Source organism: Aquarana catesbeiana, linkage group LG04 (assembly GCF_042186555.1).
Source record: "Aquarana catesbeiana isolate 2022-GZ linkage group LG04, ASM4218655v1, whole genome shotgun sequence".
Taxonomy (NCBI): domain Eukaryota; kingdom Metazoa; phylum Chordata; class Amphibia; order Anura; family Ranidae; genus Aquarana; species Aquarana catesbeiana.
Window position 1 is genome coordinate 265982254 of NC_133327.1, and position 27923 is coordinate 266010176.

Below are 27923 nucleotides of genomic sequence, written 5' to 3' on the forward strand. Positions count from 1 at the left end.
AAAACTTTTTAAAAATTAAACTTCACTTTCATTTGTAACATGGAATCTCATGTAGCATGGATTTTCACATCATAATTCAGCAGACACCATTATAAAAATGTTTATTCATTAATATAATTTTCAGGAAATAGAAACATTACCAGCTATGGCAACTGTCAACTGAATAGTTTTCATAGTTTTTTTTTTTTTTTGCTTTTTTTTTTTATATTGCTGAGCCACATTTTCGGTCATTTAGGAGACAGCTCCTGCAATTTATACACACATTACTGTCATATAGACATTTTATCTTGTATTAGAACAGTCATTGATGATGTTTCACATTCTTGAGTGTGCCATGCTGATTTTCTGTGTTCTTTTTAGCTCATCTCAAAAAACATGTAGTTCTAAAAATCAAATGAGAAATATATGTGAATCTAGAGCATCCTAAAAGTGGTTTCTATTACTTAATAGGGATAACAATAAATACTTTTTTCCACAGCGGTGGTGCTGCTTCTTACCAGTAAAAATGTTGCAGCTAAAAGAAGGGCCTTGTCAGTTGGACTGAGAGAAGCTGAAACTGAACAACACAAACAGTTGTTTTGAATCCAAAAGCAAAGACAAATATCATATATTCCTCTCATTTCAAGTAATTTTTTTGAACCCCTTATCCAAGGTGGCCAGCCAAATCCTGAGAGCGCTCTATGTCCACTATGACACTCAGGCTTTCCCATGATGGCACCAAGAGTCTACAGAAGTAGGAAGTAATTTTGCAATCCTGCAATCACATGTAAGCCATAATCTTCATATGGAAAGCTCAGGCACAGTCCCAAGGGCGGTGCCTTATGCAGGCCATACGTTGGTCGAATTCTGAATGAATTTTCTTTTGAAAATCAGAAATATAGTGCGTTTTGTGATCCTATGATGCCACCATTGATTTCGAAATTCAACCAACCAAGCCTTCAATTTCACCTAATGTTGCTACAGAAAATAATTTTTGTGGTCGGGAATTTTCTTTTCTTTCTGGGAATTCTCATTTCTTCTGCTCATGGACATTTTTTTGATTATATTTCTCACACGATTCTCACATCATTAATTAGAAAAATTAAAAATATTACCAAAATAAAGGGCTGTACGAACAATGCATACCCCAATATGGAACAATAGTAGCTATGGGGAACTGATGAAACTGGAAGGATTTGAGATATGGAGGTTCAGGGGATTAAGGTATATGGTACAATTATTTCAGGAAGATGTGATAAAAACCTTAAGACTTAAGATATGAATATGGTATTCCAAACCAAAGGTTTTTTCAGTTTCTACAGCTTAGGCATGCCTTAAAAGCACACGGTCGCTCTCAGGAACTGAAACGTAATAAAATCAGTGGTAATAGCCTTGTTAGATAAGACAGAAAGAAAAAAGGGCCTCATATCACAATTATATGAAATATTATGTGATACGTTTCAAGTAGCTGTGGATATACCAGCAAGAAGGGCCTGGACCTGTGATATAGGGCCAATCTCCGATGAACAGTGGGAAGTGGCATTGTCGCCAGATGCAGAATTTAACACAGTTATTTATTTTACATAGAGCTTATTACACACCTGAGGAACTATTCAAATGGAAGTGTAGAGATACGTCCCAATGCCCCAGATGTAAAGGAAATCCCGCTAATTTAATATATATGTTATGGAGATGTCCTAAACGCCATCGCTACTGGCATGGAGTTGTATCTATGATTAATAACCTATTTGGGACCAAGCTGTCTTCAGAGACGGGGGATGTCTTCTGAGCATCCTGGATGATTCTGAGATCCCGGGAGACATCATGGTACCAATAATAAGAAGCCTATTTCAGGCCCGTAAGCTTATAGTACAAAAATGGGTATCCCCGTAAGCTTATAGTACAAAAATGGGTATCCCCATATCCACCAACAATAGCGGAATGGAAAACAAATAAGGGACACCTTAATTAAAGAAAAATATGTCTTTTTACAGTTGCATAGGGAAATTTGAAAAGATATGGCGAATGTGGTCTGATATTTTAGATGGATGATGAGATGAGAGTAGATAAATTTATGAGCAAAGGTGAGAGAAAAGGGGGGAATTCTGGGGTTTATTTTGGATGTTTTTTTTTTTTTGCGTGTTGTGTTATGTATTTTTAATATGTATATGGGTTGTATGCTGTGTGCATTGTTTGTGTATAAAAGCAATAAAAAGATGATCTGATTAAAAAAATAATAATAATAATAATTTGTTTTTCCAAAAATTTCCAACATGCCCGATCACTCAAATTCGATGGCCACATGAAAATCGTCCGTTGCTGCCACCCACTAATGGTGCAAAATTCAAACAAAAATTCTTAGATAAGATTTTCGAAAGAAAATTCTTTCGAAATTCGACCCATGTATGGCCGGCCTTATTGAAAGATTTTCGAAGAAAGGACTTTGCAGTGCCAGAAAGGTCACACATTGGAGATCTCAGTGGAGTGAGGACATGGTTGACATGTTCTCAGCCTCAGGGTCCATTAAGAAACAGCTTAGCTGGTGAACTCAGATATAGTGTATGTACAGTACCTGTGTTCAATATCCCCTTAAGGATAATCCCACTGACCCATGTCAAACCAAAAACTTTTTTTTTTGAATAGGTGAGGAGAATTCTTGTTCAGTTTTTACTGCTATCCAGGGCTTCATTAGATATACCGTATTTATCGGCGTATAACACACGCCGGCGTATAACACGCACCCCAAGTTTAGGAGGGAATTTTAAGCAAAAAAACGTTTTAAGGAAAAAATCTTATATTTAAATGCCCATCAATGCAGCCTTATCAGTGTCCTTCTGCAGCCTTGCACAGTGTCCATCTGCATGCTTGTCTAGTGTCATTTGCAGCCTTTGCAGCCTTGCCAGTATCATTTGCAGCCTTGCCAGTGTCATTTGCAGCTTTATCAGTGTCCATCTGCAGCCTTGTCAGTTTCCATCTGCAGCCTTGCAGCCTTGACAGTGACATTTGCAGCCTTGCTCAGGCTGCAGTTAAACTGCAGTGACATGTCAGTGTCACTGCAGTTTGAAAATGGCGCCGCCGAGATACACAGAGCCGGTCCTCGGCTCCTCTCGGCTCTTCTCGGCTCCTCTCGTAGTCCCGCCCAGTCCCGCCCTATGATGGACATAACACAGGTCCAATGGCGGGACTGGGCGCCCCCCATATACATACATAGCTGAGTGTACTCGGCTAGGTTCAGCTAGCTCGGCTCACAGTCACGCCCAGTCCCTGTGTTATGTCCATCATTGGGCGTGATTGTGAGCGGAACTAGCCGAGCCTAGTCGAGTACACTCGGCTATGTATGTATATCGGCGGCCGGCGCTTGCTCCGCTCACAATCAGCGGGGGGAACGGTGGGGATCGGCGTATAACACGCACCCACGATTTTCCCCTGATTTTAAGGGGAAAAAGGTGCGTGTTATATGCCGATAAATACAGTACTTACCCTCACCACCTGTCCTGCTGACAATGGTTTCACCGGGCAGGAAGAAAGGGCAAATCTGCAACAGCAACACATATAAAAATAAAAATCTGACAGGTGCTCTAGCCTTCCCCTACTCTACTAAAGAAAAGCATTTTAATGTACAGTATGTCTGTGTTGCTATTTAAGAGTTCACCTCACTACCTGTCTGGTAAAACTGTCATTAGCAGAATAGGAGGTGAGGGTTATTCTCTATAACTGAACCCCCCGGATAGTAGTTAAAACTCTACAGGAGTTTTAATACTTCCCCACTAAAACTTAAATTGCCTGGATATACACTTTAAATATATTTAAAACAACTTATAAATTTAGGCAGTTTACATTCACTTTAACTATGGGGCTCTACTACTTCACCCAGCTTTGTATTGCCAAATTATGAATCAAGCTTCAAACCACCTTACTCCACTGAAGCTGAAGAGTCAGACTCAAACTGACATGACATTAAAGCTACAACTGTGAATAAAAGAGTTTATATAAATCTATAATACATAGGCATGTAAAAAAAATTGCTATAATTTAGGAGTGAATATAAAAAAAAATTGCTATCATTTAGGAGTGAATATGTGATTCTGGTTTTAACCCAATCATAGGCGGTTTTTCTATTTGTCCCCTACAGGACCCTCCTCTCTCTGCTTCATGTTCTACAGTAGGTTATTTGTGCAACACCTTCTTTATATGATCTAAACTCATAAATTGACAAATCAATTCAAATTCTTTGTCAATATTACAGGGCAATATGTTTCACTTACTATCCAGACCAAAGAAATCATGATCCATGTTATAGTCCTCATTAAATCCTGGCCACCTCTTCCAAATGATCGCCACAATTTGTCCTTCCAGCGATGTGACCTGCACACAGATTGTGACATACATGCACTCCCATCAGAATTGTCACTGCAATAATGAAGACTAAATATGCATAATTTACATTCTCTGCCATATTATGATATTAAAGCATATCATTAACTTAATGATATCATCCACATACACTTTACTCTCTATTAATATGCAAGCAATTGCCTTCAAATTTGTATCATTATGTAGATAGAAAAACAAAATAAATGCCCTATCAGGACTGATTTAAAACGTTTATCCCTGTAGGACTCTTCTGCAGCTGGACACAAGCGGAATGTAAATCTAAAGAAAAACTCTAGGAAAGGAAAATGTAATGTTCTTAAATGTTACATCTCCATTACAATCCACTATCTTCTATTGCTATAAGAAAAAATAAATGTTCAATGAAAAAAATTCAAATTTCTCTTTATTGCCTCTCCCAAATGGAACAATAGTGAGGTCCAGTGCAGTGACAAGGTCCTTTACTCAAGGCGAAAAGGCCAAAGTGTACCCCTCCACATGATCTGTGAACTACTTCTCTAGTATAGGTTGCAGGTCCTGCCCCTTTTTCAACTACTCCATTTTTGTGCCAAAAATCGAATATGCTCATGTTTCTAAATTCCTCTTTGACATGATAACACAGCTCTGAATTCCAAACCATGTGGTACCAGTCTACTTCATTTTTGATGGATTACAAGGAGCACAGACTTCTCCTCCACTCTCCTCACCTTCATAACCCCTTCTTTTGCACAGGTAGAGAGCAAATAAAGTTATTAGCTCATAAGATTTCTGTCAAAATCAGGTAGGTGTTCCTTGTACTTATCAAATAGATATAGCTAAAAAAAAACGTTCAATGTTTTAGCAGAACAAAAGGGAGCAAATAGAAGTCAATTGATAAGGTTTACATACACTTCAAGGAGGAAAAGGCTGCTTCCAGTTAAGTCTGTTCTCTGTGCATTGCTACGTACTGTATGTCCCATAGTTGGGAATTAAGTTTAGAATTAGGGACCGCACTTATCAGAGGTTGCCTTGACATGGTAGTGTGGCTTTTACATGTATTTGCAAATGTATGCTACAAAAATCGCTGATCTTAACCTAGCAGGTGAAACAGCTTAGTTAGACAATTTTCTGGCTAGCATAAAAGTGTGGCTTTATATACACTCACCAGCCACTTTATTAGATACACCTGTTCAATTGCTTGGTAACACAAATTGCTAATCAGCCGATCACATGGCAGCAACTCAATGCATTTAGGCATCTAGAGGTGGTGAAGACGACTTACTGAAGTTCATGGATGTGCAGCTGACAAATCTGCAGCAACTGCGTGATGCTATCGTGTCAATATAAACCAACATCCATGAGGCACTAGCAATGTGTACCTAATAAAGTGGCCAGTGAGTATATACAGTGTGTGTGGAATATAAAGTAGTGAGTGTACAGCTTGTATAACAGTGTAAATTTGCTGTCCCCTCAAAATAACTCAACACACAGCCATTAATGTCTAAACCGCTGGCAACAAAAGTGAGTCCCTAAGTGAAAATGTCCAAATTGGGACCAAAATGTCAATATTTTGTGTGGCCACCATTATTTTCCAGCACTGCCCCCCCCCCCCCCCCCCGGTGTCATGTGACTCATTCGTGTTACAAGGTCTCAGGTGTGAGTGGGGAGCAGGTGTGTTAAATTTGGTGTTATTGCTCTCACTCTCTCATACTGGTCACTGGAAGTTCAACATGGCAAAGAACTCTCTGAAAAAATGAATTGTTGCTCTCCATAAAGATTGTCTAGGCTATAAGAAGATTGTCACAACCTTGAAACTGAGCTGCAGCACGGTGGCCAAGACCATACAGCGGTTTAACAGGACAGGTTCCACTCAGAACAGGCCTCGCCATGGTCAACCAAAGAAGTTGAGTGCACGTGCTCAGTGTCATATTCAGAGGTTGTCTTTGGGAAATAGACGTATGAGTGCTGCCAGCATTGCTGCAGAGGTTGAAGGGGTGGGGGGTCAGCCGGTCAGTGCTCAGACCATACGCCGCACACTGCATCACATTGGTCTGCATGGCTGTTGTCCCAGAAGGAAGCCTCTTCTAAAGATGATGCACAAGAAAGACCGCAAACAGTTTGCTCAAGACAAACAGACTAAGGACATGGATTACTGGAACCATGTCCTATGGTCTGATGAGACCAAGATAAACTTATTTGGTTCAGATGGTGTCAAGCGTGTGTGGCAGCAATCAGGTGAGGAGTACAAAGACAAGTGTGTCTTGCCTACAGTCAAGCATGCTGGTGGGAGTGTCATGGTCTGGGGCTGCATGAGTGCTGCCAGCACTGGGGAGCTACAGTTCATTGAGGGAACCATGAATGCCAACATGTACTGTGACATACTGAAGCAGAGCATGATCCCCTCCCTTCAGAGACTGGGTCGCAAGGCAGTATTCCAACATAACGACCCCAAACACACCTCCAAGATGACCACTACCTTGCTAAAGAAGCTGAGGGTAAAGGTGATGGACTGGCCAAGCATGTCTCCAGACCTAAACCCTATTGAACATCTGGGGCATTCTCAAAAGGAAGGTGGAGAAGCACAAGGTCTCTAACATCCACCAGCTCCGTGATGTATCATCATGGAGGAGTGGAAGATAACTCCAGTGGCAACCTGTGAAGCTCTGGTGAACTCAATGCTCAAGAGGGTTAAGGCAGTGCTGGAAAATAATGGTGGCCACACAAAATCTTGACAATTTGGGCCCATATTTGGACATTTTCACTTAGGGGTGTACTCACTTTTGTTGCCATCAGTTTAGACATTAATGGCTGTGTGTTGAGTTATTTTGAGGGGATAGCAATTTTACACTGTTATACAAGCTGTACACTCACTACTTTATATGGTAGCAAAGTGTCATTTCTTCAGTGTTGTCACATGAAAATATATAATAAAATATTTACAGATATTGTGAGATACTGTGTATATATTGGATTTGCTCACATTAAAGCTGGACATCTTTTGTAATTCAGATACACTCTGTTGTCTTACCTGGAATTCCTGCTCAGTATGACATCGGGCTGCACTCCAGGAGCCACAAATGTCCATTGTTCTTATTCCTTCTGAGTTGTGTACTGAGAGGCTTGGACTAAACAAGCTCCACCTGAACCAGAAGTATAAAAATGTGAATCAAAAAGAAACATAGAAAGCAGCATTATTAGTGTTTTTGTACTTGTAAATTATTCTGTAATTCCAGTCTAGCACTTTGTTTAAAATGTATTTTTATGAACTGATGTCTGTAAGCAATGCTATGTCTATATTTGCACACTTATATTTTAGTTGATACTCATGTAGCCATGCCCCCTTGGGGGTTGCTGAATTTTGTTGTTCACCCATCACCCTGCCCAGCCCAACATCCATCTTACAGTCACAGTAACACAGACAAGTTCATAGCTTGTTTTATTTTGTTTTATTGAGGGGATTAAACTTGGATGGGTATTTGGAAATTATGGGATTCCCAGGATTTCAGAAAAAAACATTTGTGAATTGTAGATCAATCAATTGTAGGTTACAGAACAATCAAGTTTGAATTGTATCTCAATCAATTGTAGGTTGCAGAACAATCAATTGTGAACTGTATATCCATCAATTGGGACTACTATGTACACTCCCTGTACATACACCTCAATCTTCTGTCCAGCACTTCACTTGCTGCAGACTGTTCTTTCACCAGCACTTCCCTTGCTGCAGACTATCACTCCTCTGGACCAGCTAGCACCGCATGGGTATGTCTGACGCTACTTCTGCCAGGCCTCACTGAACTGCCTTTTGCGGGCAGGGGCCTCAGGCCCCTGTGGTGTAGAATAGTCCAGATGCTAGCTGTCCTCTGCTCAGCTACCACTCCAAGATAGCTCTCTTCAAGCCCTGCCAGCCAGCCTGGCTGCAAAGACCCCTTTCCACTGCCCTTCTCCACAGTCCTCTCTCCACTGGTTCTGCACCCATCTCTCAAACTGCAATCTCTCAGTTCTCTCAGGTGTGCCTCCCCAGTCCTCCCAACTGTGCTCACTCACCAGCCCTCCTGGCAGCAACCTGTAGTCCTCCTGGGTACTCTTACAGTGTTCTCTCCCGCTGTCCTCTCTCCTGCTTTCTCATGTGGCTCTGATTCCAGGATCTCTTCATTCCTCCCGGATGCACCCGAGCCCCAGTCCAGGGTCACCCCCCCCAGACTGGGGAGCTTCCAGTGGGCCCGACAACCTCCACACCCTCTCACCCCAGCTCTTCCACCCAACAACTCCTCCCCAGCTGGGCTGACCACAGGTATTTAAGGAGGCCTACCCCCTGAAAATTCAAGTTGGGGATTGGTCAAGGCTCCCCAGTTACCTCAGGCAGCACCTCCTCTCCTCCCTTCCTCTCCTTCCAGGACCTTCTAGAAGGAAGGGGGAGGTGATGGTGATGTCACCTGTCAGTCACCCAACTCTCTCCCTGAGCCACTCCCAGCCCAGAATGAAAACAAACAGGCCACCAGCTAGGCCTGTGGCGCTACCTATATGTCAAATAGTGCTCTACCAAATCACTATAGTGATCACAGAATCTTGACAGGTGACCACTAAAGTCACCTGCTACAATTCCTCTAAACAAGAACAGTCACCTTCATTGGGATGAATGCACCTATGTTTCTTTTGTACACGGTGCGATAAACTGCATCTTGGTGTAATTTTTAATTTTGGTGCGATTTTTGCATTTTTTCTGTTTTTTGGTGTGATTTTTTTTTTTTTTGCATTTTTTTGTTTTTTCTTTTGCATCTTGGGTTTATATACACCTTGATTTTATGATTGGGACACTATATGTATACACTTATATGTTTTTGTATATGGTGTGATAATTACATTTTGGTGCGATTTTGGTGCAATTTTTTTTATAATTTTTTTTGTTTTTTGGTGCGATTCTTTGCATTTTTATTTGGATTTGGTTCACTCACATCCTGTGTTTTGGGCTTGGACACTATACGCACTTTTACAAGCAGAGGATCACTATACTATCATGATATTCATGTCTGGATGTTTTATACACTAATTTGTAAGCCATTACATTTTTGGTGATAACTTCTCCTGTGTAGGATTGGTGTCCACACCTAGAGGGTTTTAGTACTCACCTACTGGGGTAGGTGAGGTGTGATAGATATTACACTATCACCTATATGGAAACTGTTTTGTTATAATTTATTCCACAGTGGCACTGTGTCTTTTAATACTAATGCCGCGTACACACGGTCGGACTTTTCGTCTACAAAAGTCCGACAGCCTGTCCGACATACTTCCGACGTACCTTCGGCGGACTTGCGGCAGACTTTCTTACGAACGGACTTGCCTACACACGACCACACAAAAGTCCGACGGATTCGTACGTGATGACGTACACCGGACTAAAATAAGGAAGTTCATAGCCAGTAGCCAATAGCTGCCCTAGCATGGGTTTTTGTCCGTCGGACTAGCACACAGACGAGCGGATTTCGGGGTCCGTCGTACTTACGACGTAAAGATTTGAAGCATGTTTCAAATCTAAAGTCCGTCGGATTTGAGGCTAAAAAAGTCCGTTGAAAGTCCGGAGAAGCCCACACACGATCGGATTACCAGCCAGCTTTAGTCCGTCAGCGTCCGTTGGACTTTTGTAGACGAAAAGTCCGACCGTGTGTACGCGGCATTAGCCACTAAAGAGTGATTTGGTAGAGCACTATTTCACATATAGGTAGCGCCACTCGCCCCTTCACATCTTCTTTCTTTTTATATTTTAGACTCCTCCTACGGGGTTTTTTTTGGGGAGGCTGCAACCTTCACACACGTTCTAAATGCAGACCTTCCTAATTAATTTATTCACCAGCTAGGCCTGCCCAAGTTTCTCTACCCTGTTAAAAATCCTCACTTCTAGCACTCACAAACTAGAGGGTGCTACACTTAGATAGGATACCACAAACAGTGCTCATGTTCAATACTGGAACAAAATGTGAATAGTAATCACTGTTCTCACTGTCCAAATCTTGCAGACTTCACCTGCGTAACTTAAAATACGCCCCTTTTTAACTGTTGAAACCAATAAGCAACTTATTCACTTCCTTGTTATCTCTCACCTTGACTATTGTAACTTCCTCCTCATAGGCCTACTTCTCCATAGGCAATCCCCTCTTCACTCTATCAGGAATGGTGCTGCCAGACTCATCCACCTTACCAACAGTGTCTGCCACTACATCATCGCCAATCGTGTCTGCAAATATCACCAAAACTGCCCTCTCCATTCCTCCCAAGACCTCCTACTCTCTAGCTTCCTTCTCTCCTCCTCCCATGCTCGTCTCCAGGACATCTCCAGAGCCTCTCCCATCCTCTGGAACACACTACCCCTATATGTCCGGCTATCTCCTACTCTGTCCACTTTTAGGCGATCCCTGAAAACTCATCTCTTCAGGGAGGCCTATCTTGCCTTCAGCTAACAACCGAATCTTCTACTTCCCTCATCAGTTCATCCCTTACAGTTACTAGCTTTTGTTTCACCAGCCCCTCCCTATTAGATTGAAAGGTCAAAGGAGCAGGGCCCTCCTAATCCTCTTGTATTGAATTGTATTGTTGCTGTATTGTCTCCCTTTATATTGTAAAGCACTGTGCAAACTATTGGCACTATATAAATCCTGTATAATAATAATAATAACAATAAACACGGTTCTTACAACTGACAATTTGACACGAGGCCTATAGAGACAGTAAAATTCTACATATTTACACAATTTAATACACCATAAGTGACTTCAGACTAGTATTATTCAAAGTTAATAGAGATAGCAGAACCTGCATTAAAATATATTGAGGTTGTGAACATAGTGCTGCTACAGGTAAAAGACTAAAAAAAATAAAAAAATAAAACGCTGTAAGAGATAGTTGGGGAATTCTTTGGAATACCTTTGGAATTGCATGGATTTCCTCATGAATGTCTACTAAAATATGGACTGATCTTTAGCTAAATCACAAGAAATGCTGTTTATTCTAGGTGTGGGAGTCATGGAGAATACTTGACATTTTCTCATTATTCATAAGGTTGGTCATTATACTCCTCACAACAGCGATCAAAACAGAGGGTTTCTTCCAGGCCCTGGCAATGGATCTCTTTGCAGCAATAAATAGGTAGGTCGCCAGTTTTTGTTGGTACGAGAATAGACCCTGAAACAGACAATGCAGCAAAGCCAACTTGGCGTTTATATGGAATAAGGTTTGAAAGAGTCCAAAGACCCTGGACCACCCTGGACCAGAACCCCGTCAACCGAGGACAGGACCACTCCTCAGAGTCAATGGATGTCGCCAAATCATGTTCCCACAGAGACTTATAGGAGGTGGCAACCGAACAAGTCACCTTGGCTTTTGAGAATATTTTACAGCCTTTTCCAGCTTTATGCATCTATACTATACTTCTAAGGTTTTCTTAAGTGTCTTTTGATTGAGACAGTTCACTTGAGAAAAACAGATTCTATCAGTATGCTATCTCATTGATTGGGCTACCCGAGCATTAATACCCACTTTGCAAGATGTAGTTACCATAGGTGTTCACTTTTTCCCATGAAGAACCTTGGCTGAATAAACTGTTTGCTCAATAAGGATATGCCAGTTACTTTTGTTCCTAAAGAAAATCATCTATTATCACAATTTAAAAGGAAATCAGGGTGGGCTCTTTGAGGGTTGGGACGGATGTGAGTGTACGATGTAGGTGTAAAGCGCTGCGTAAATTGACGGCGCTAGGGAGGGAGCAGAGGCGGCTCTCTAATTAGGCAAATTAGGTGGTCGCCTAAGGCCTCGCGCTCACAGGGGCCTCACGGCTGCCTAGTTTGCCTAATTAAAGAGCTGTGTTGATGGCGGATCCCCCCGCCATCAGCACAGTGCTGAGTCCGCTCACCGCTACATGAAGAGATAGCGGGCTGTTTACCGGGTGATCAGAGCTCACTGACAGCTCTAGATCACAGCCAGGGAGAGGCGCTCAGAGCTAATGCTGCTGCTCCTCCTCCTTCCGCCCACTTCTCCTGTCTGCCCCGCTGACCCATCGGGGGATGAAGCCAGTGTCGGACCAAGTCCCGAACTTCCGGCACTGCCATGCACTCAATGAGGATTCTTAGCTGTGCCAATCTGTTGTAATCGATCTCTGGTTCCTCCGCTCGGCGCCTCTCTCCCCGCCCGCCAGTCAGGAGAAATCTGTAGAACTGCTCCACCTCTCAGCTCCACCCCCCAACTTTGGCTCTCACACCTTGCTTGCAGCGGCACCTGATTCCTGCCGGTAAGGCAATATAAATGGAGATCTTAAAGAGGGCAGGGGGTGCTGCTATAAGGGGGGTCTCTATGATCTCTTGAGAGCTCTAAGGAAGAGGGGGCACTGATATAAGGGGACTGTGAGCTAATGAGGTCTCTGGGGGGGCACTCTGATGTAAGGGGTATCCTTCTTTCCTTCTGCTCCCATGTTCTGTGCCCATTTATCCTCCCTCTGTGCTGTGCCCTCCTGCTCCCTCCTTTACTTTACTCTCATGTCCTGTGCCCACTTACCCCTCCCCCCATACTGTACCCTCCTGCCCCGGTACTGTGCCCACTTACCCTCCCCCTGTGTTGTGCCCTCCTGCCCCCTGTACTGTCCCCACTTACCCTCCCCCTGTGCTGTGCCTTCCTGCTCCCCCTGTACTGTACCCTCCTGCCCGTGTACTGTGCCCACTTACACTCCCCCTGTGCTGTGCCCTCCTGCCCCCTGTACAGTGCCCACTTACCCTCCCCTTGTGCTGTGCCCACTCACCCTCCTCCTGCACTGTACCCTCCCCGTGTGCTGTGCCCTCATGCCCCTGTACTGTGCCCACTTACCCTCCCCCTGTGCTGTGCCATCCTACCCCCTGTGCTGTGCCTTCCTGCCCCCCTGTACTGTACCCTCCTGCCCATGTACTGTGCCCACTTACACCCCCCCTGTGCTGTGCCCTCCTGCCCCCTGTACAGTGCCCACTTACCTTCCCCCCTGTGCTGTGCCCACTCACCCTTCTCCTGCACTGTGCCCACTTATCCCCCCCCTGTTCTGTGCCCTCCTGCTCCCCTGGTACTGTACCCTCCTGCCACCTGTACTGTGCCCACTTACCCTCCCCCTGTACTATACCCACCTACCCCCTGTACTGTGCCCACTTACCCTCCCCCTGTGCTGTGCCATCCTACCCCCTGTGCTGTGACTTCCTGCTCCTCCTGTACTGTACCCTCCTGCCCCCTGTACTGTGCCCACCTACCTTCCTCCCTGTACTTTACCCTCCTGTCCCTGTACTGTGCCCACTTACCCCCGTTCTGTGCCCTCCTGCTCCCCCCTGTACTGTACCCTCCTGCCCCCTGTACTGTGCCCACTTACCCTCCCCCTGTACTGTGCCCTCCTGCCCCCTTTACTGTGCCCACTTACCCTCCCCCCTGTGCTATGCCTTCCTGCTCCCCCTGTACTGTACCCTCCTGTCCCTGTACTGTGTCCACTTACCATCCCCCTCTGTTGTACCCTCCTGCCCCAGTACTGTGCCCAATTACCATCCTCGCTATGCCCTCCTGCTCCCCCTGTACTGTGCCCACTTACCCTCCCCTGTACTGTGCCCACTTACCCTCCCTCTGTGCTGTGCCCTCCTGCTCCTTCCTTTACTATACCCTTCTGCCCCCTCTACTGTGCCCACATACCCTCCCTGTGCTGTGCCCTCCTGCCCCCTGTACTGTGCCCACTTCCCCTTCCCCTGTGCTGTGTCCTCCTGCTCCCCCCTGTACTGTGTCCAATTACCCTCCTTATACAGTTAATTCTTATCACTTGAATTATTTTTCCCATTATGGGTGTGAGTGGGGCCTTGTGCCTAAGTTTTGCCTAAGGCCTCACAAAGCCTAGAGCCGCCTCTGGGAGGGAGGAGCTGGATGTGGGTGTCTAGCTGATCCCGTTGCTGGTCCTGGGATGCCGGGCGTCTCTCCCCTCGTGAGTCTGGCTGCGGGCTAGGCGTGGACCGTCCACCCCCCGGGCTCTCTGCGAGTTCCCCCCCCTGAGCCGGCGCCTTCGCCCCCCACCCCTCGAATACACTAAACGAATGCGCATTGTCCCCGGAGCAAATGAGGAGAGCGTTTCCCCGAGGATACTCAGGAAGACTCAGATATGCTGAAGCGAGCACTGCACTGGCGCACGGCACCCTCTCTCTCTCTCGAGGAGATCGGTGATTACCAGTGCAGGAAAGTGAAACGGAGGGTATAATCCTGCCACCCCATTACCCGATACTTCAGGGCCAGAGATTCTTCTGGGGAGGATCGCGATGTTAAACCATCAGACGAGTGAAAGGATGGTAAGAATGAGTCCGGCTGAAGGGGTAAGTGTCTCATACTAATTGTCCAGGCAGAGACACCTCTCACGCTGCTCTCGAGAAGAGACAGGAAGAGAAAAGGTAGCCTCTGCTCAAACTTACGATATTTCTACCTACCTAAATCAATCTGAATGAACCTTGGGTTTCCTTTCTTCCTTTTTTCTTTTTTGATTGCTAAGTATATTTACTGAAAATACGGGACATGAACGCATTTAGATCATTTAGATTTAGATCATATGTTCAAACTGGTATATAACTGCCTTTAGCCTGGATCTGACAATATATGAATAGAGACTATGTGTTCTCTTCCCTTGATGGATAACCTCATTTGTATCTTCTTGCCTAAGGGGGTAAAGCTCACCTATACTATAAGTGTAAACTGAAACCTGATGTGTATTATAGACATAGGTACAGGAACGGACTTAAAGAGGTTTTTTTGATACTACATAAAAAGACTATGTGTTCTCTTCCCTCATTCGTGTCTATTGGGCTAAGGGGTAAAAGTTCATCTATATTATATATGTAAACTGAAACCCGATGTGTATGCTATACATAGGTACAGGAACGGACTTTAAGAAGTTTGCTGATACTACATCTGAGACTATATGTTTTGTTTTTTTTTTCCTTCGCTGGACACCCTCATCTGTATTATCAAAGCTCACGTATACTATATTGGCAAACTGAAACTTTAAGAGGTTCTCCGGAAAAGTGCAGATAAATCCTGAGCTGGCGATCCAGAATAGTTCTGAGGTAAGCGACGGGCGGAGTCAGCTCCGTAGCCTTAAAATCAGGACTGTAGTCAGATTTGTAAGGGGGGCCGCAGCTTTGGACCTCTGAAGAGATTTGGACGGTGAATCGAGTACTCTGGGTGCAACCTTCTTGTACAGTGACAGTACCTAATAGTATAAATGGTATGTTGAAGGGGGATTGAACGGGGACCCATTGGAGATATTTTACATAGCTTACCAAGGATCTCTCAAATCTATAACAACTGACATAGACAAGGCCACCTGTTTAGCCTGTAAAGAGTCAAACAAGCCTGATCCCCCACTCCGCTGGGGGACCCTGCGGATGCGGGGGTTTCACATTATATATCCCTTACCCACATCATATTCGGTAAGTCCATCTTGAGTAGGACTACACAAAAAGGGGAAGGAAAAGAAAGGAGAAAATGAGGGGAAAGTCAGGGAAGGGGGCCACAGCTAACACTACTACAGCAAGTGCTAGTCTGGGCACCATTAGGAAATACATGGTCCATGAAAATATTAATGAAAGTCCGGGCAAGGCAACTGGCCCTAAAAATAAAACCCCTGAATGCCCACCCAAAATTAATAGGAGAAGACAGCTAGCGGAGATGGACACCCACGTTATAAGCTCTGAGATAATAGAAGAAGCTACAACGGATCCCCAGCAGGATAGACAACTACCAACAAAGAGTGAGATGGCAGAAATGTTCGCTAGATTGGAAACATCGATTAAAGGTGAAATTGAAACAGTACGGGAAAACATGAGCCACATCCTAAGAAGAGTAGAAGAGACTGAAACAACGATGGAAAGGGCGAGGGGGGGGATGGGCCTGGCTTAAATCCCAGGGGAAGCTATTGGATCTAGGGATCGCTCCACTGAGCTCAACCTCCAGGGGGTCAACCGTAGGGCCGGGTGGAGTTAGTGGGGCCACGGTTAACTGGGCCATGGGCTGGTCCGTTACCCCCAATTGGGAGGGGGGTGTGGGGAGGGGGGTAAAGGGTGGGGGGAGGGTGGGATGGGGGAGTAGGGGAGGGGTGGAGGGGGGAGTAGGGGAGGGGGGAGGGGGGGTGGGGAGGGGATGGGGGGGGAGGGAGAGAGGGGGATGGGAGGGGGATGCAAGGGAAGGACGAGACCGGTATATACCTCAATGTTTCCTGCTATTTAGTCCTGTAAGGATATGTAAAGGCCCACCCATGGGAAAAACAACAAGATGTCCGGGATAAATTTAATCACATATAATGTAAGGGGCCTCAACTCCCCCATAAAATGTGCGAACATAATGGGCGAATTGAAATCCCTTAAAGCAGAGGTGGCTTTCCTACAGGAGACGAATCTTTATCTTGCTAGGAGCCAGAGAATAATCTCTAGAGATTTCCCGTTGTGGTATTACGGAGACTCCGCGACAAGGGGAGCAAAAGGAGTCGCGATCGGTTTTGCAAAAGATGTTAGGTTTACAGTGTAGGAGAGAATGACTGGCCCCGAGGGTCGCTTTTTGTTCCTAAAAGGCAAACTTAATGAGACGGAATGTTCATTGGCTAATGTATATTGTCCAAAACATTAACCCAGGAAGGTACCTGCTGGGAATTCTCTCAAAGTTCGAGGGCTTTAAGAGAGGGAGGGCCATTATAGCAGGAGACTTCAATATATGCCTTGAGCCAGGTAAAGACAGTACGTCGCGTGCCCAGGGGACTGGAGAGACATGGATGAACAAACTTTAAAAAAAGCTGCGCCAATGCCAACTGGTGGATATTTGGAGGATGCAACATCAGAGTGTAAGAGATTACACCTTCTACTCCCCCGTACATGCAACGTAATCTAGGCTTGATCTCTTTTTTGTGGAGCATCGGTATATAGAGGAGGTGGAGAGTACAAATATAGGAATAATGACGCTCTCCGACCACGCACCCGTGAGCCTACGAATAAAACTAAGTAAACACAAATCGTTGCATAATAATTGGAGACTAAACGAGGATCTCCTTCATCATAGAAAAATAGATAAGCTCATTAAAGAGGAATTAGAATTCTACTTTAAAATTAACACTTCAGACGAGACACCAGAAGCAATAGTTTGGGAGGCCCACAAAGCATATATCAGAGGGATCATAATAAAGGCGGGAGTGGAGAAAAAGAGAAGGCAAGATAGGAACTTTCGTGTGTTAAAAGAGGAAATCATCAAACTAGAACAACAGCATAAGATATCGGGGGATGGAAAGATATTGGAAGGATTATATAGGAGTAGGGAGGCTATGCGGCAGTTAATCGAACAAGAAAACCAAAAGGTGTACAAGCTCGTAAAAAAGGAAAGATACATAGGCAGTAATAGACCCGGTAGACTCCTGGCAAAAGTGTTAAGCAAAAAGAAAAATAACAAATACATCGATAAGATAAAGACCAGAACAGAAGAGATCAGTTATAAAGATACAGATATAGCAAAGACTTTCCAAGAATTCTACGGGGAGTTATACTCTATAGATAAAAACGACACGATTAAGAAGAGGGAACAAAAACAAGTGAAAATTAAAAATTACTTAAAAGAGGTTGGAATGGCCAAAATAACTGGAAGGGAGCGAACCTCCATGGAGGCCCCCATCACGGAGACCGAAGTGAGAAAGGCGATTAGGGAGACGCAAGTAGGAAAGAGCCCAGTCCCGGATGGGCTGACGGTGCTCTACTATAAAAAATATCAAGACTACCTAATACCAAAGTTATGCTCCTACATGAATGACATAGGGGATAAAGGGGAAATGAGTAGAGAGGCACTGGCAGCTAATATAGCGATCATTCTCAAAGAGGGTAAAGATGTTACATTATGCTCCAGCTACAGGCCTATCTCCCTCCTAAATGTGGATACAAAACTATTGGCAAAAGTGATTGCAGAAAGGGTGAAGCAAATAATAAATAGGATTATCCACCCGGACCAGGTTGGGTTTGTATCGGGTAGGCAGGGACGAGACAATAGTATCAAAACCCTCCTGGTAGCCCAAAAAGCGTTTGATAGAGTGGACTGGGACTTCATGATGAGCACGATTTAAGAAATTGGTTTTTGGGAGAGGATCCACAAATGGATAGGGGCTCTATATTCTAGGCCCTCAGCGAGAGTGAAGATAAATGGGACCCTATCGGAGCCCTTCGACATGTATAACGGCACGAGACAGGGGTGCCCAATCTCCCCTATGCTCTTCTTACTGTCACTGGAACCCCTTCTCTCGAAGATTAGGCAGAACACGGACATCAGTGGGGTAGAGATAGGTAACGTTGAATACAAACTTGCTGCCTTCGCAGACGACATCTTGCTTTATATAACACGCCCAAGGATCTCCCTCCCGAATGTTATGGCCACCCTAACAGAATATGGGAAGATATCCAACTTTAAAGTAAATCCGATGAAATCTGAAGCGTTATGCCGCGTACACACGGTCGGACTTTACGGCGGACTTTGCCCGGCGGATTTTTCGACGTACTTTCCGACGGACTTTGTGAATGAACGGACTTGCCTACACACAATCCACCAAAGTCCGTCGAATTCGTACGTGATGACGTACGACCGGACTAAAACAAGGAAGTTCATAGCCAGTAGCCAATAGCTGCCCTAGCGTGCCTTTTTGTCCGTCGAACTAGCATACAGACGAGCGGACTTTTCGACCGGACTCGATTTCAACGGATAAATTTTAAACAAGTTTAAAATCTAAGTCCGTCCAACTTTTGAGAAAACAAAGTCCGCTGGAGCCCACACACATCGAATTGTCCGACGAAATCCAGTCCGCCGGGCAAAGTCCGCCGTAAAGTCCGCTCGTGTGTACGCGGCATAAGAAATAAGCTTTAGTAAAGTGAGGGATTACGCATTCCAAAAGCATTTCCCCTTTGTGTGGGGGAAAAAAGAATTGAATTATTTAGGAGTTAAAATTACCACAGCAACAGATACGTTATACCAAGTGAACTTTATACCGCTCCTGAATGAGGTAGAGTTAGAACTAAATAGAATACACCAGGGACAGTTATCTTAGGCGGGAAGAATAAATATTTACAAAATGGTTTTATTGCCAAAAATTACATATAAAATGCAAATGCTCCCAGTAACGTTGCCACAAACATACCTTAGAAGCTTACACTCAATGCTGTTAAGATTTATTTGGAGAGGGAAAACACCCCGACTAAAATTCACCCAACTGACAAATATTAAAAGTAAAGGGGGATGGGGAGCACCAGATATACGGAAATATTATGAAGCTATTGCACTAGCTAGGGTGATAGACTGGGTTAAAAATAAAGAAAAACACTGGGTAGAGATGGAAAATAAAATCAGCGATACCAAATTGGATAAAATAATATGGATTTCACCTCAGATGAGAAAATGTAGCACTGAAACGCATGATATCACTAGACACGCACTTAAGATGTGGGACTTACTGCACAAAAGGGAACACTGGGAGTTTAACTCACCTTTAATGCCACTTAAAGATTTAGACCATTTTGCACCAGGGAAAGAGGAGTGGTTTGGCAAATGGTTACTGGAAGAAAATATACAACTAAAAGATGTAATGTGTCAGGGTAGAATATGCTCACTTCAAGAACTTAAAGATAAGAAAAACATGATAGTCATTAACACTTGGCTATATAAGCAACTAAAGCATTTTATAGATTCATTACCGCGACCAATCAGATCATCAGATAATCTACTGCCACTAGAGAAAATATGTACCGACAAGGAGGGGAAGGGGGGTTTCTCTCAGATTTATAAGTTTTAGTTGATTTGGAAAGTCCAGAAATCCCGGCCTTTAGTGGGAAAAGGGAGAAGGAACTAGAAAGAAAGCTTTCAGCTCCAGAAGTCTCATTGATATTGAAGAGGGCCTCGGCCACGTCGGTTAACTGTAAAACGTTAGAGCTAAACTACAAGTGTCTGGCTAGAATGTATCTGACCCCAGATCGGGCTCATAAATTTCAAAAGGAAACCTCACAGTATTGCTGGAGGGGGTGTAAAGAGCTAGGGTCAATGGCTCACATTTGGTGGCTCTGCCCGGAAATGAGAATATTTTGGGGTGAAGTAAGAAAATATATCAAAGAGATCACAAGTTTTGACATACCCAACGACCCCTGGGTATGCCTATTTCACCTGAGCGATATGCCCACTAAAACATACCTTAGAACGCTTTTGCCATTCCTTATCGATGCGACTAAAAGCCTAATCCGTAAGCATTGGCAAAAGAAAGAAAGACCCATGATGAGGGAATGGTTTGATAAAATCAATGAGATATATTGTCTAGCGTACTTAAGGTTTAGTTAAGGGATGAAAATGGGGGCCTATGAAACAAAGTGGAGAGAATGGGTAAAATTTAAAGAATCCTCAAAAGCAGTCGAGATGTGAACTACGTAGACTAGAGTGGGGGCACTGCACCAGTGAACGATACAGAGGGGAACCTAAAGTGGGGGCAGATAGGAGGAGATATGAGGAGGCTGGAGGAGAAAAGTGGGGGGAAACTGATGGGGTTCGGTCTCGGGGGGAGAGGGGAGGGGAGAGAGTTTTCAGGAGGGAAGTAACCGTAACTTGTTGAGTAAATATTTTTGTAATATGTTGGCTTAGTTTCTCAAACAGATTTATATGGCCACTATGATGTGATGACAAAGCGGGAACATTTTGAAATTCAATAATTGAAAAATGTATCCCCGGGAATAACCCTCTCGCTGATGTGGCAAGAAAAAAAAAAAAAAAAGGAAATCAGATCACATTTTAAGAGCAAACCTTGTTGAAATCCAAGTAATTACAAAAATCAAAAGGCAGAAGACCTGAACAACACCATTTTTTGTGATGGTTTTGATCTAAAGAGACCCAAAAAATCATTGTAACATAGAGTTCAGTAGTAATAATATATTAGAATTTACCTCTGCTGCACAAAGCCTAGGAGACTGTTAGATGAGTTGAATACTCTGATGACCATGAGGCAGCAGAACAAGCAGCAAACATCTTCACGGTAGGGTCTGCTAAACTTCAGCACTTCCTGTCTGTTCTGGTCACAGAGGCGAAGATAGCAGGAGCGGGCAGGACCACATAGCTGCAGGCACAAACTGCTGGAATCTGCATTAAAACAGAATATTCTAATTAGCCCTTCAGTTAATGAAATTGTATGCAAAATATATTCCATCCATAGTGTAGTTACATTAAGACGTCACTGACCCACTGATATTCTAGTTAATTGACTGTAAGACTTCCCATTGCTACCTCTGTTCCACAAGCTTACAAACTTGCAGATTGTTATAGATTAATGGTCCATAGTAACCTTGCATGGTAACCTTGCATAGGCAGCTGCTTAACTGAATTAGGAAAAAATAATATTCCTGGCTACATTCAGTGGAAGATATGTGAAAAGACTGGCTGTAAAAAACTCTACAAATCTTTTGGCAGATAAACTACTAAGCATACCTTTTGGAGTTCTACCTAGATTTCTGCTGCAACAGTTAAAACCCATTTGAACCTTCTGCTTAAATCAGCAAAATACGGTGCATTAAAACAAAAGGTGTTCTAGGTCTTACAATTTGTTTTCTTCCTAAAGCAGCCACAGCCTGAGTAGAAAGGCCAGGCCACTGTCAGCATGCTGCAGATTGTGACCTTTGCTCTCTGTGGAGAAGCAGTGATCCCATTGCAGAGGTCAGTCAAGCCCACTGCTGAATCAGAACAAGAGTTCTCCAATCAGTGGGTAGCATATGCTTTGCTTATTGCAGAGCTATTGGTCCGACTCAGCAGGGGATGTGTCAGACCTCTACAATGAGATGACTGCTTCCTCATAGAGAGCAAGGGTCCCACTCTGCAGATGCTGGCAGGGGACAGGCATTTTCATGAAGAAGGCCGCACTCCTTCTTCAAAGCAGATGGATCTGCTTTGAAGAAGGAGTACGGCCTGCACGTCATTCACGGCCTGCCCGCTCAAGAAACGCGTTGCACTCCAGTGACATCACCCCCCTTCGCCTGGATACCGGCTTGCGCTCCAGACCTCGTGTTGGCACACACTCCACCGCGGCCGGCTGAGAAACATCCAGCGGTGTCTGAGAAGATGTCACAGAAGATGTCACATAGCACCTCCACCTGTACAGAGAGGGACTGACTGCACTGAGGATTCCCCCGTTGCTGGGACTACATTCATGCCTAATTTTTACCTCCTAAATGTTAGTTGCCATTTGTCTATCAATGTATATTAAATCTTTTTAAGAAAAATCTGCACCCAGAGGCGCCTCTCCTCTCCTTCTTGTTGTTTCAGTATGCAGGGAACATGGTTTCTGTTCTTCCTGGACGGCTGCCGTGAGCGTGGATCCCCCCCCCCCCCATACCCCCCCTCCTCTTTTGCTCTTCCCCTCCCTTTGGTTCCCATTATCACCCTGATTTTATTTATTTATTTTTTGGACTTCCTTTAATACAATCATATTGATTGTGGACTTGAGGTTCCTTCACCTACATGCATACATTATTATGCTCATTCAGCACATTTACCTATAAACTCAGGGATATCTATTGTTTTAGTTGTGCGCCTTCTACTAGTATATGCAGTATTTGTAGCTGCTGACTTTTATTTTTATTTTTATTTTTTTCGGCGGAACTCAACTCTGCTTTAAGTTCCACTGTCACAAACTTTTAGCAGACAGGCTCTTTATTGCAGAAGAGACATGTAATGCAATAAAAATACACCTACCTGCCTGATCGCAGTGTTCTCAAACTTACTTGCCAGCTTACATCACTGGCACAGTCCCTATGTGCCAGGATGAATGACTTCTGCACATGCACAGGAGATTCATCATCCCACGCCAGCCAGTGAAGAGGCCTGCAGACTGGCATTCAAAGAAGGCGAGGGACTGGGAACATTGACAGAAGGATAAGTTTAGCTCCGCTTTAATATCAATCAGGAGTACATGATGGCGCTGTCAAATTTAGTATGAAAACCTACAGGTTTATTAGAGAATAGTACACTATATGTAATTGTTAGTTTATGTGGATAACTATTATTCCACCATAAAAACTTTATTAAATAACGATGATTGGAGCTGCTTCTGGACACACCCTTCATCGAAATTTTTTTATGTTAGACTGTGTGCTCAATGCTGCAATCAAATTCCTAATTCAGATTTCACTGTAGCATGCAACTCAAGGTAGAGCACAATAAAATATTGTAACATTAAGGCCACTTTCACACTGAGGCACTTTACAGACGTTTTAGCGCTAAAAATAGCGCATGCAAAGCGCCTCTCCTGTCACTCCAGTTGTGAGAGCCCGAGTACTTTCATACTGGAGAGGTGCACTTGCAGGACGCTAGAAAAAGTCCTGCAAGCAGCATCTTTGGGGAGGTGCGGGAGCAGTGTATACCGCTCCTACACTGCCCTGCCCATTGAAATGAATGGGCAGCGGTGCTACATGGGCGGTATTAACCCCTTCTTCGGGCCACTAGAGGGTGTTAAAAGCGCCCTGCTAGTGGCCGAAAAATGCCGCTAAAACAATGGTAAAGCGCCGCTAAAACTAGTGGTGCTTTACTGCCGACGCTCTCACTGCCCCAGTGTAAAAGTGGTGTAAAGTCCAGTAAGTACATTAACGACTAGTGTAGCACCCTCTAGTGTGTTAGAATGGGAGTTGTACATAGTTGTTTAGTGTAGGTAAATTTGGCTTGGTGGCAGCCATGAGTTTATTCTGGGTCAGGGTGTGAGAGACTCAGGGAGGCTAGAATGACTCATCAGGCAGCATCTCTTTTACTTCCCCCAACTTGCTGGAACTTTTGAGAAACTTCCAGAAGAATGGGAGGGAGGTTAGGAGGAACTACCTGGAGTATTGAAGAGAGCCCCAACCAATTCCCGGCCAAATGGGCTGGCAGGGGGAGGGACCTCTTAAATACTCAGGGTCAGGCCAGCAGGGGCAGTGGAGTTTGAGTGGAAGATTGGAGATGGAGTGCTAAGGAGGCTGTCCGATGCCCTTGAGGGAGCCCCCTATTCGGGGGGAGGGGCCTGGGGCTCAGGTGCTGGAGGGATCCTCTACAACACGGAGAAATCTTGTCCTGGATGCATGGGAGGACAGCGGGAGAGAGTCAGAACAGCCAGGAGATCTCCAGGAGAAGTCAACCAAGAGGGCTGGTGATTGTGCAGTCTGGGAGGACTAGCCAGGAGAGCTATGAAAGGGGCAGCTGCAGCAGGGTGCTTGAAGAGGTGGTGCTGGGATCAGTAGCCACAGGGATGGAATGTGGACACTAACTTCACTACACAACCAAGGGGCCCACGGTCCCTGTCTGTAATAGGCCTTTGCTTATCTGACTGATGCCTTTTTGTCAGATCATCTCACAGTGTGCCACTGTGGGTCTGAGAAGTTGTTCTGCAAGCAAGTGATGTGCTAGAGGAAGCTAGAGGAAGCTGAGTGTGTAAATAGACTGTTCATAGGAAAGTTGTCTCTGAAGAGTTTGCCAAAGTCAAGTGGGCATCCTATATTACCCCTAACCCAATCCAAGTTTATTACCCCTAATAAAAAACAAAACAAAGCTGCTGGACTGTTTTTTGACTCGAGTGCTATGGAAGTTTGTTGTGTTTGGCTGTGCAGGGTGGGGGATCCCTTTTCACCAGCAGCTCCTACGGGGTAGCGCTACACTAGAATTTATTTGAACTTCTTGCTGTGCGTAAAATAAAACATTTTTGAAGCTTAAACACAATTTTTATCTGTGTTATATTGGTTGCGGCCACTTTAAAAAAGAGAAGCTCCAAATAACATCTGGTCTCACATAAATGCATATTTTATAACAACCCTCTGATACAGTTGTATGGATTGCTATAGTGCTTTTATAATAGCAGTGTTACCTTCAATAGCAACAAGTAATTGCTTGGCTGTGCGACTGGAAATAATGTATAATCTCTCTGATTGACAGCAAAATCCTGAAACGGAAAGCAATGATTACATCCATCCAAGTAATAAAATCAACATTAAAAAAACAAACACTAATCATTGTTTACATAAAATTGCACTCCCGTTTAATGAATGTAGGATGCATTAAGTCATTTAGTGTGTATTCACTGTATGAATATTCAAGTGAATAGCAAAGAACAAACACTGAGCAATTTGCATGAATTATTGTGTACCCTCATTAGCACTCGGATTCATTTATAGTTCTCTTATTTTAAAGGGGATTCAATTATCCATTTTGGGCAGACAACAGTGGGCATATTAATCATTTTTTTTATTGAAATAAGCATCTTTAAGTTGGGGCATTCATTATTTCTTTGTTGCTTTTTAGCAGTGATTTTACTTGGCTGTCACTATTTATTACACTGCAAACTACAGATGGCTGTATTATTGCTCCGGAAATGGCTAGGTAGCCGTTTTTTTAGCATGAATACGACAAATGAAGCTCTATAAAATAAAATAAACTTTAGTACTAATAACATAGTCAAAGAGTAACCAACCCAAGAACTAAAAATGCAATATGTTGCAAGCTAAGAACAAATACAGACAATACCTGCTGATCTTGCCAGAAATACAGAGTAGCACTGAGTAGTTCTCAATGCCTGTGAGCTGCACTGAAGAATATCTTCCTTTTTAGCTATCTTCTATAAAATGACCAATTGGCCCCCTGCCCCCCATGCAAAGGTGATGAGGAGATACAGACTTTTTTGTAGTTCATACCAGGAGCACAGTCTAGGGTGACAACCATGGCTCCCTCCATTTACAGTGGAGGAGTGATGTAGCCACCCAGGGACAGGAAGTGCTTTATTTGCAAGATCACCAGGTAAAAATAAAGCTTGAAAAAAAAATGCAGCCATCACACCATGAACTAGTAAGCAGCAATATATTACATTTTTGTTTTTTTGGGCTTAGATACACTTTAAGGCAAACATTTCTGATCTGGAGATTTTTTTTTCTTTTTATATAGGTTGATTGCACAGTTCTGCATTCACTGACGCTGCTGCACTCTCTGACATGTACTCCTGTTTCTCACTGGCACTGTAGATCATGCTCTTCTGTATATATCATATTTGTACTGTATAAAAATATATTTTATATATATATATATATATATATATATATATATATATATATATATACACACAGAGAGTGTGTGTATATGTATATATATATATATATATATATATATATATATATATATATATATATATATATATATATATATATATATATTCATTTATTTATTTCCACGTGTAGCTGTCGAACACACTTAATGTGTGAGGCGAATGCTCAGGTTCACCCACAAAGAGATTAAAACAAATCCAAAACAAGGTATAAAGACACTCATGGTCTTGCAGCAGAGATAAATCAAAGCAACAGCATTTTATTGTCAGTGTTTTGATGGAGGTAAATCCACCTTTCTCAAGGCCTCTTGAGAAAGATGGACTGAGCTCCATCGAAACGCTGACAATAAAATGATGTAACTTTGATTTATCCCTGCTGATTTATCCCTGCTGCAATACAACAATACTGTATTTATATATATAAAAAAAAACAACTTATCCTTTTTTATCATCATTGTTAGTCACAAATTGTAAATTAAACTCATCATGCATATATTGACTGTCCTACATATGATGTCTCTGAACAAAACTTGATCCATGATGCTGTGTGGTGTTCATGACATATACCATTGTCCGGAATACTAAAAAGTATAGTACCGGTATTTCCATTGGCAATACCAACAAATCTGATGTTAGTATATATATATATATATTCAGGCTTATTCTGGAAACATGAAATGGACTCTTACCTTTTGGTTTGGCATTGGATGTTATACAGAACTGCTGAGCACCTGCTAAGATTTGGAGCTCGGAACAAACTGATTCATTCAATTCCTCCACTACTGACAGTGTCCTCTGCATGGCCATCTCCCTGTCTGTGGTTATCTTGTGAGAGGTTGCAGCAGACTGTGAGGGTGGACATGAAACCCTGTTACTTCCTCTCCTTGAAATTTCTACTTTCTTTGGATTTGCCAGTTTTTTATATGGTTGTTCAACATTCTTCTCAGTTCTTCTCAATCCACCATCTTGCTGGAGGGAGCGCTGTCTGTGTTGAGCCTCCATACATTTGCACGTCTTCTCTTCTTTAGGTTTTTTGGTGTGATGCTCAATGTGTTTTTCTCTTTGAAGATATCCAAAGGGAGATGGTTGAGAATGTATAACTGACATCTCATGATATTGTTTATACACTGTGAAGAAAAAGTTTGGTCACTATTAAAAAGTCAATCCTTCAGCCAAATTCTGAGTCAGTAACCTTGTAGACTGAGCCTAGTTGGGTCCTATATCAGTTTCTCTTCTCTCCGCCTGCTGCTGTTTCCATCCCAACCAACCGGATGCTTCTTAATCCTCTACAGGGGGCTCTCCAGCCTGTCATCCCAACAGATGGGTGAGCAAAAAAGGAGGCAGAATGTCAACTAAATTCTTTTTAAGGATTAAAGAAGAACAACGACAGTTGAGATTCTTTACTCATGACAACTGGCAATTCTACAAAACAAGCCTCTCCCTGGTTCAGGATATTGCATCTCCATAA

The 27923-nt window shown here is 43.5% G+C and overlaps 1 protein-coding gene across 1 annotated transcript; it reads right to left on the reverse strand.

Moving 5' to 3' along the window:
- On the reverse strand, nt 1-27918 carry LOC141141488 (phospholipid scramblase family member 5-like). The gene is made up of 7 exons (XM_073629108.1): nt 27145-27918; nt 25229-25303; nt 21297-21489; nt 7358-7469; nt 4245-4344; nt 498-556; nt 1-383 (listed from the first exon to the last, which is right to left on the reverse strand). The coding sequence occupies exons 1-7, from the start codon at nt 27560-27562 to the stop codon at nt 357-359; spliced, it is 984 nt and encodes a 327-aa protein (XP_073485209.1). The 5' UTR covers nt 27563-27918; the 3' UTR covers nt 1-356.
- Nucleotides 27919-27923: the final 5 nt, after the last annotated feature.

Excerpts from the sequence above, each read along its gene's own strand:
- LOC141141488 (XM_073629108.1), bottom strand. The coding sequence starts at position 27,562 with ATGTCAGTTATACATTCTCAACCATCTCCCTTTGGATATCTTCAAAGA. Across the intron at positions 25,304-27,144 it reads ATCCAATGCCAAACCAAAAG|GATTTTGCTGTCAATCAGAG; the intron begins GTAAGAGTCCAT and ends TTTCCGTTTCAG. Across the intron at positions 557-4,244 it reads TGATTTCTTTGGTCTGGATA|TTTCAGCTTCTCTCAGTCCA; the intron begins GTAAGTGAAACA and ends TGTGTTGTTCAG.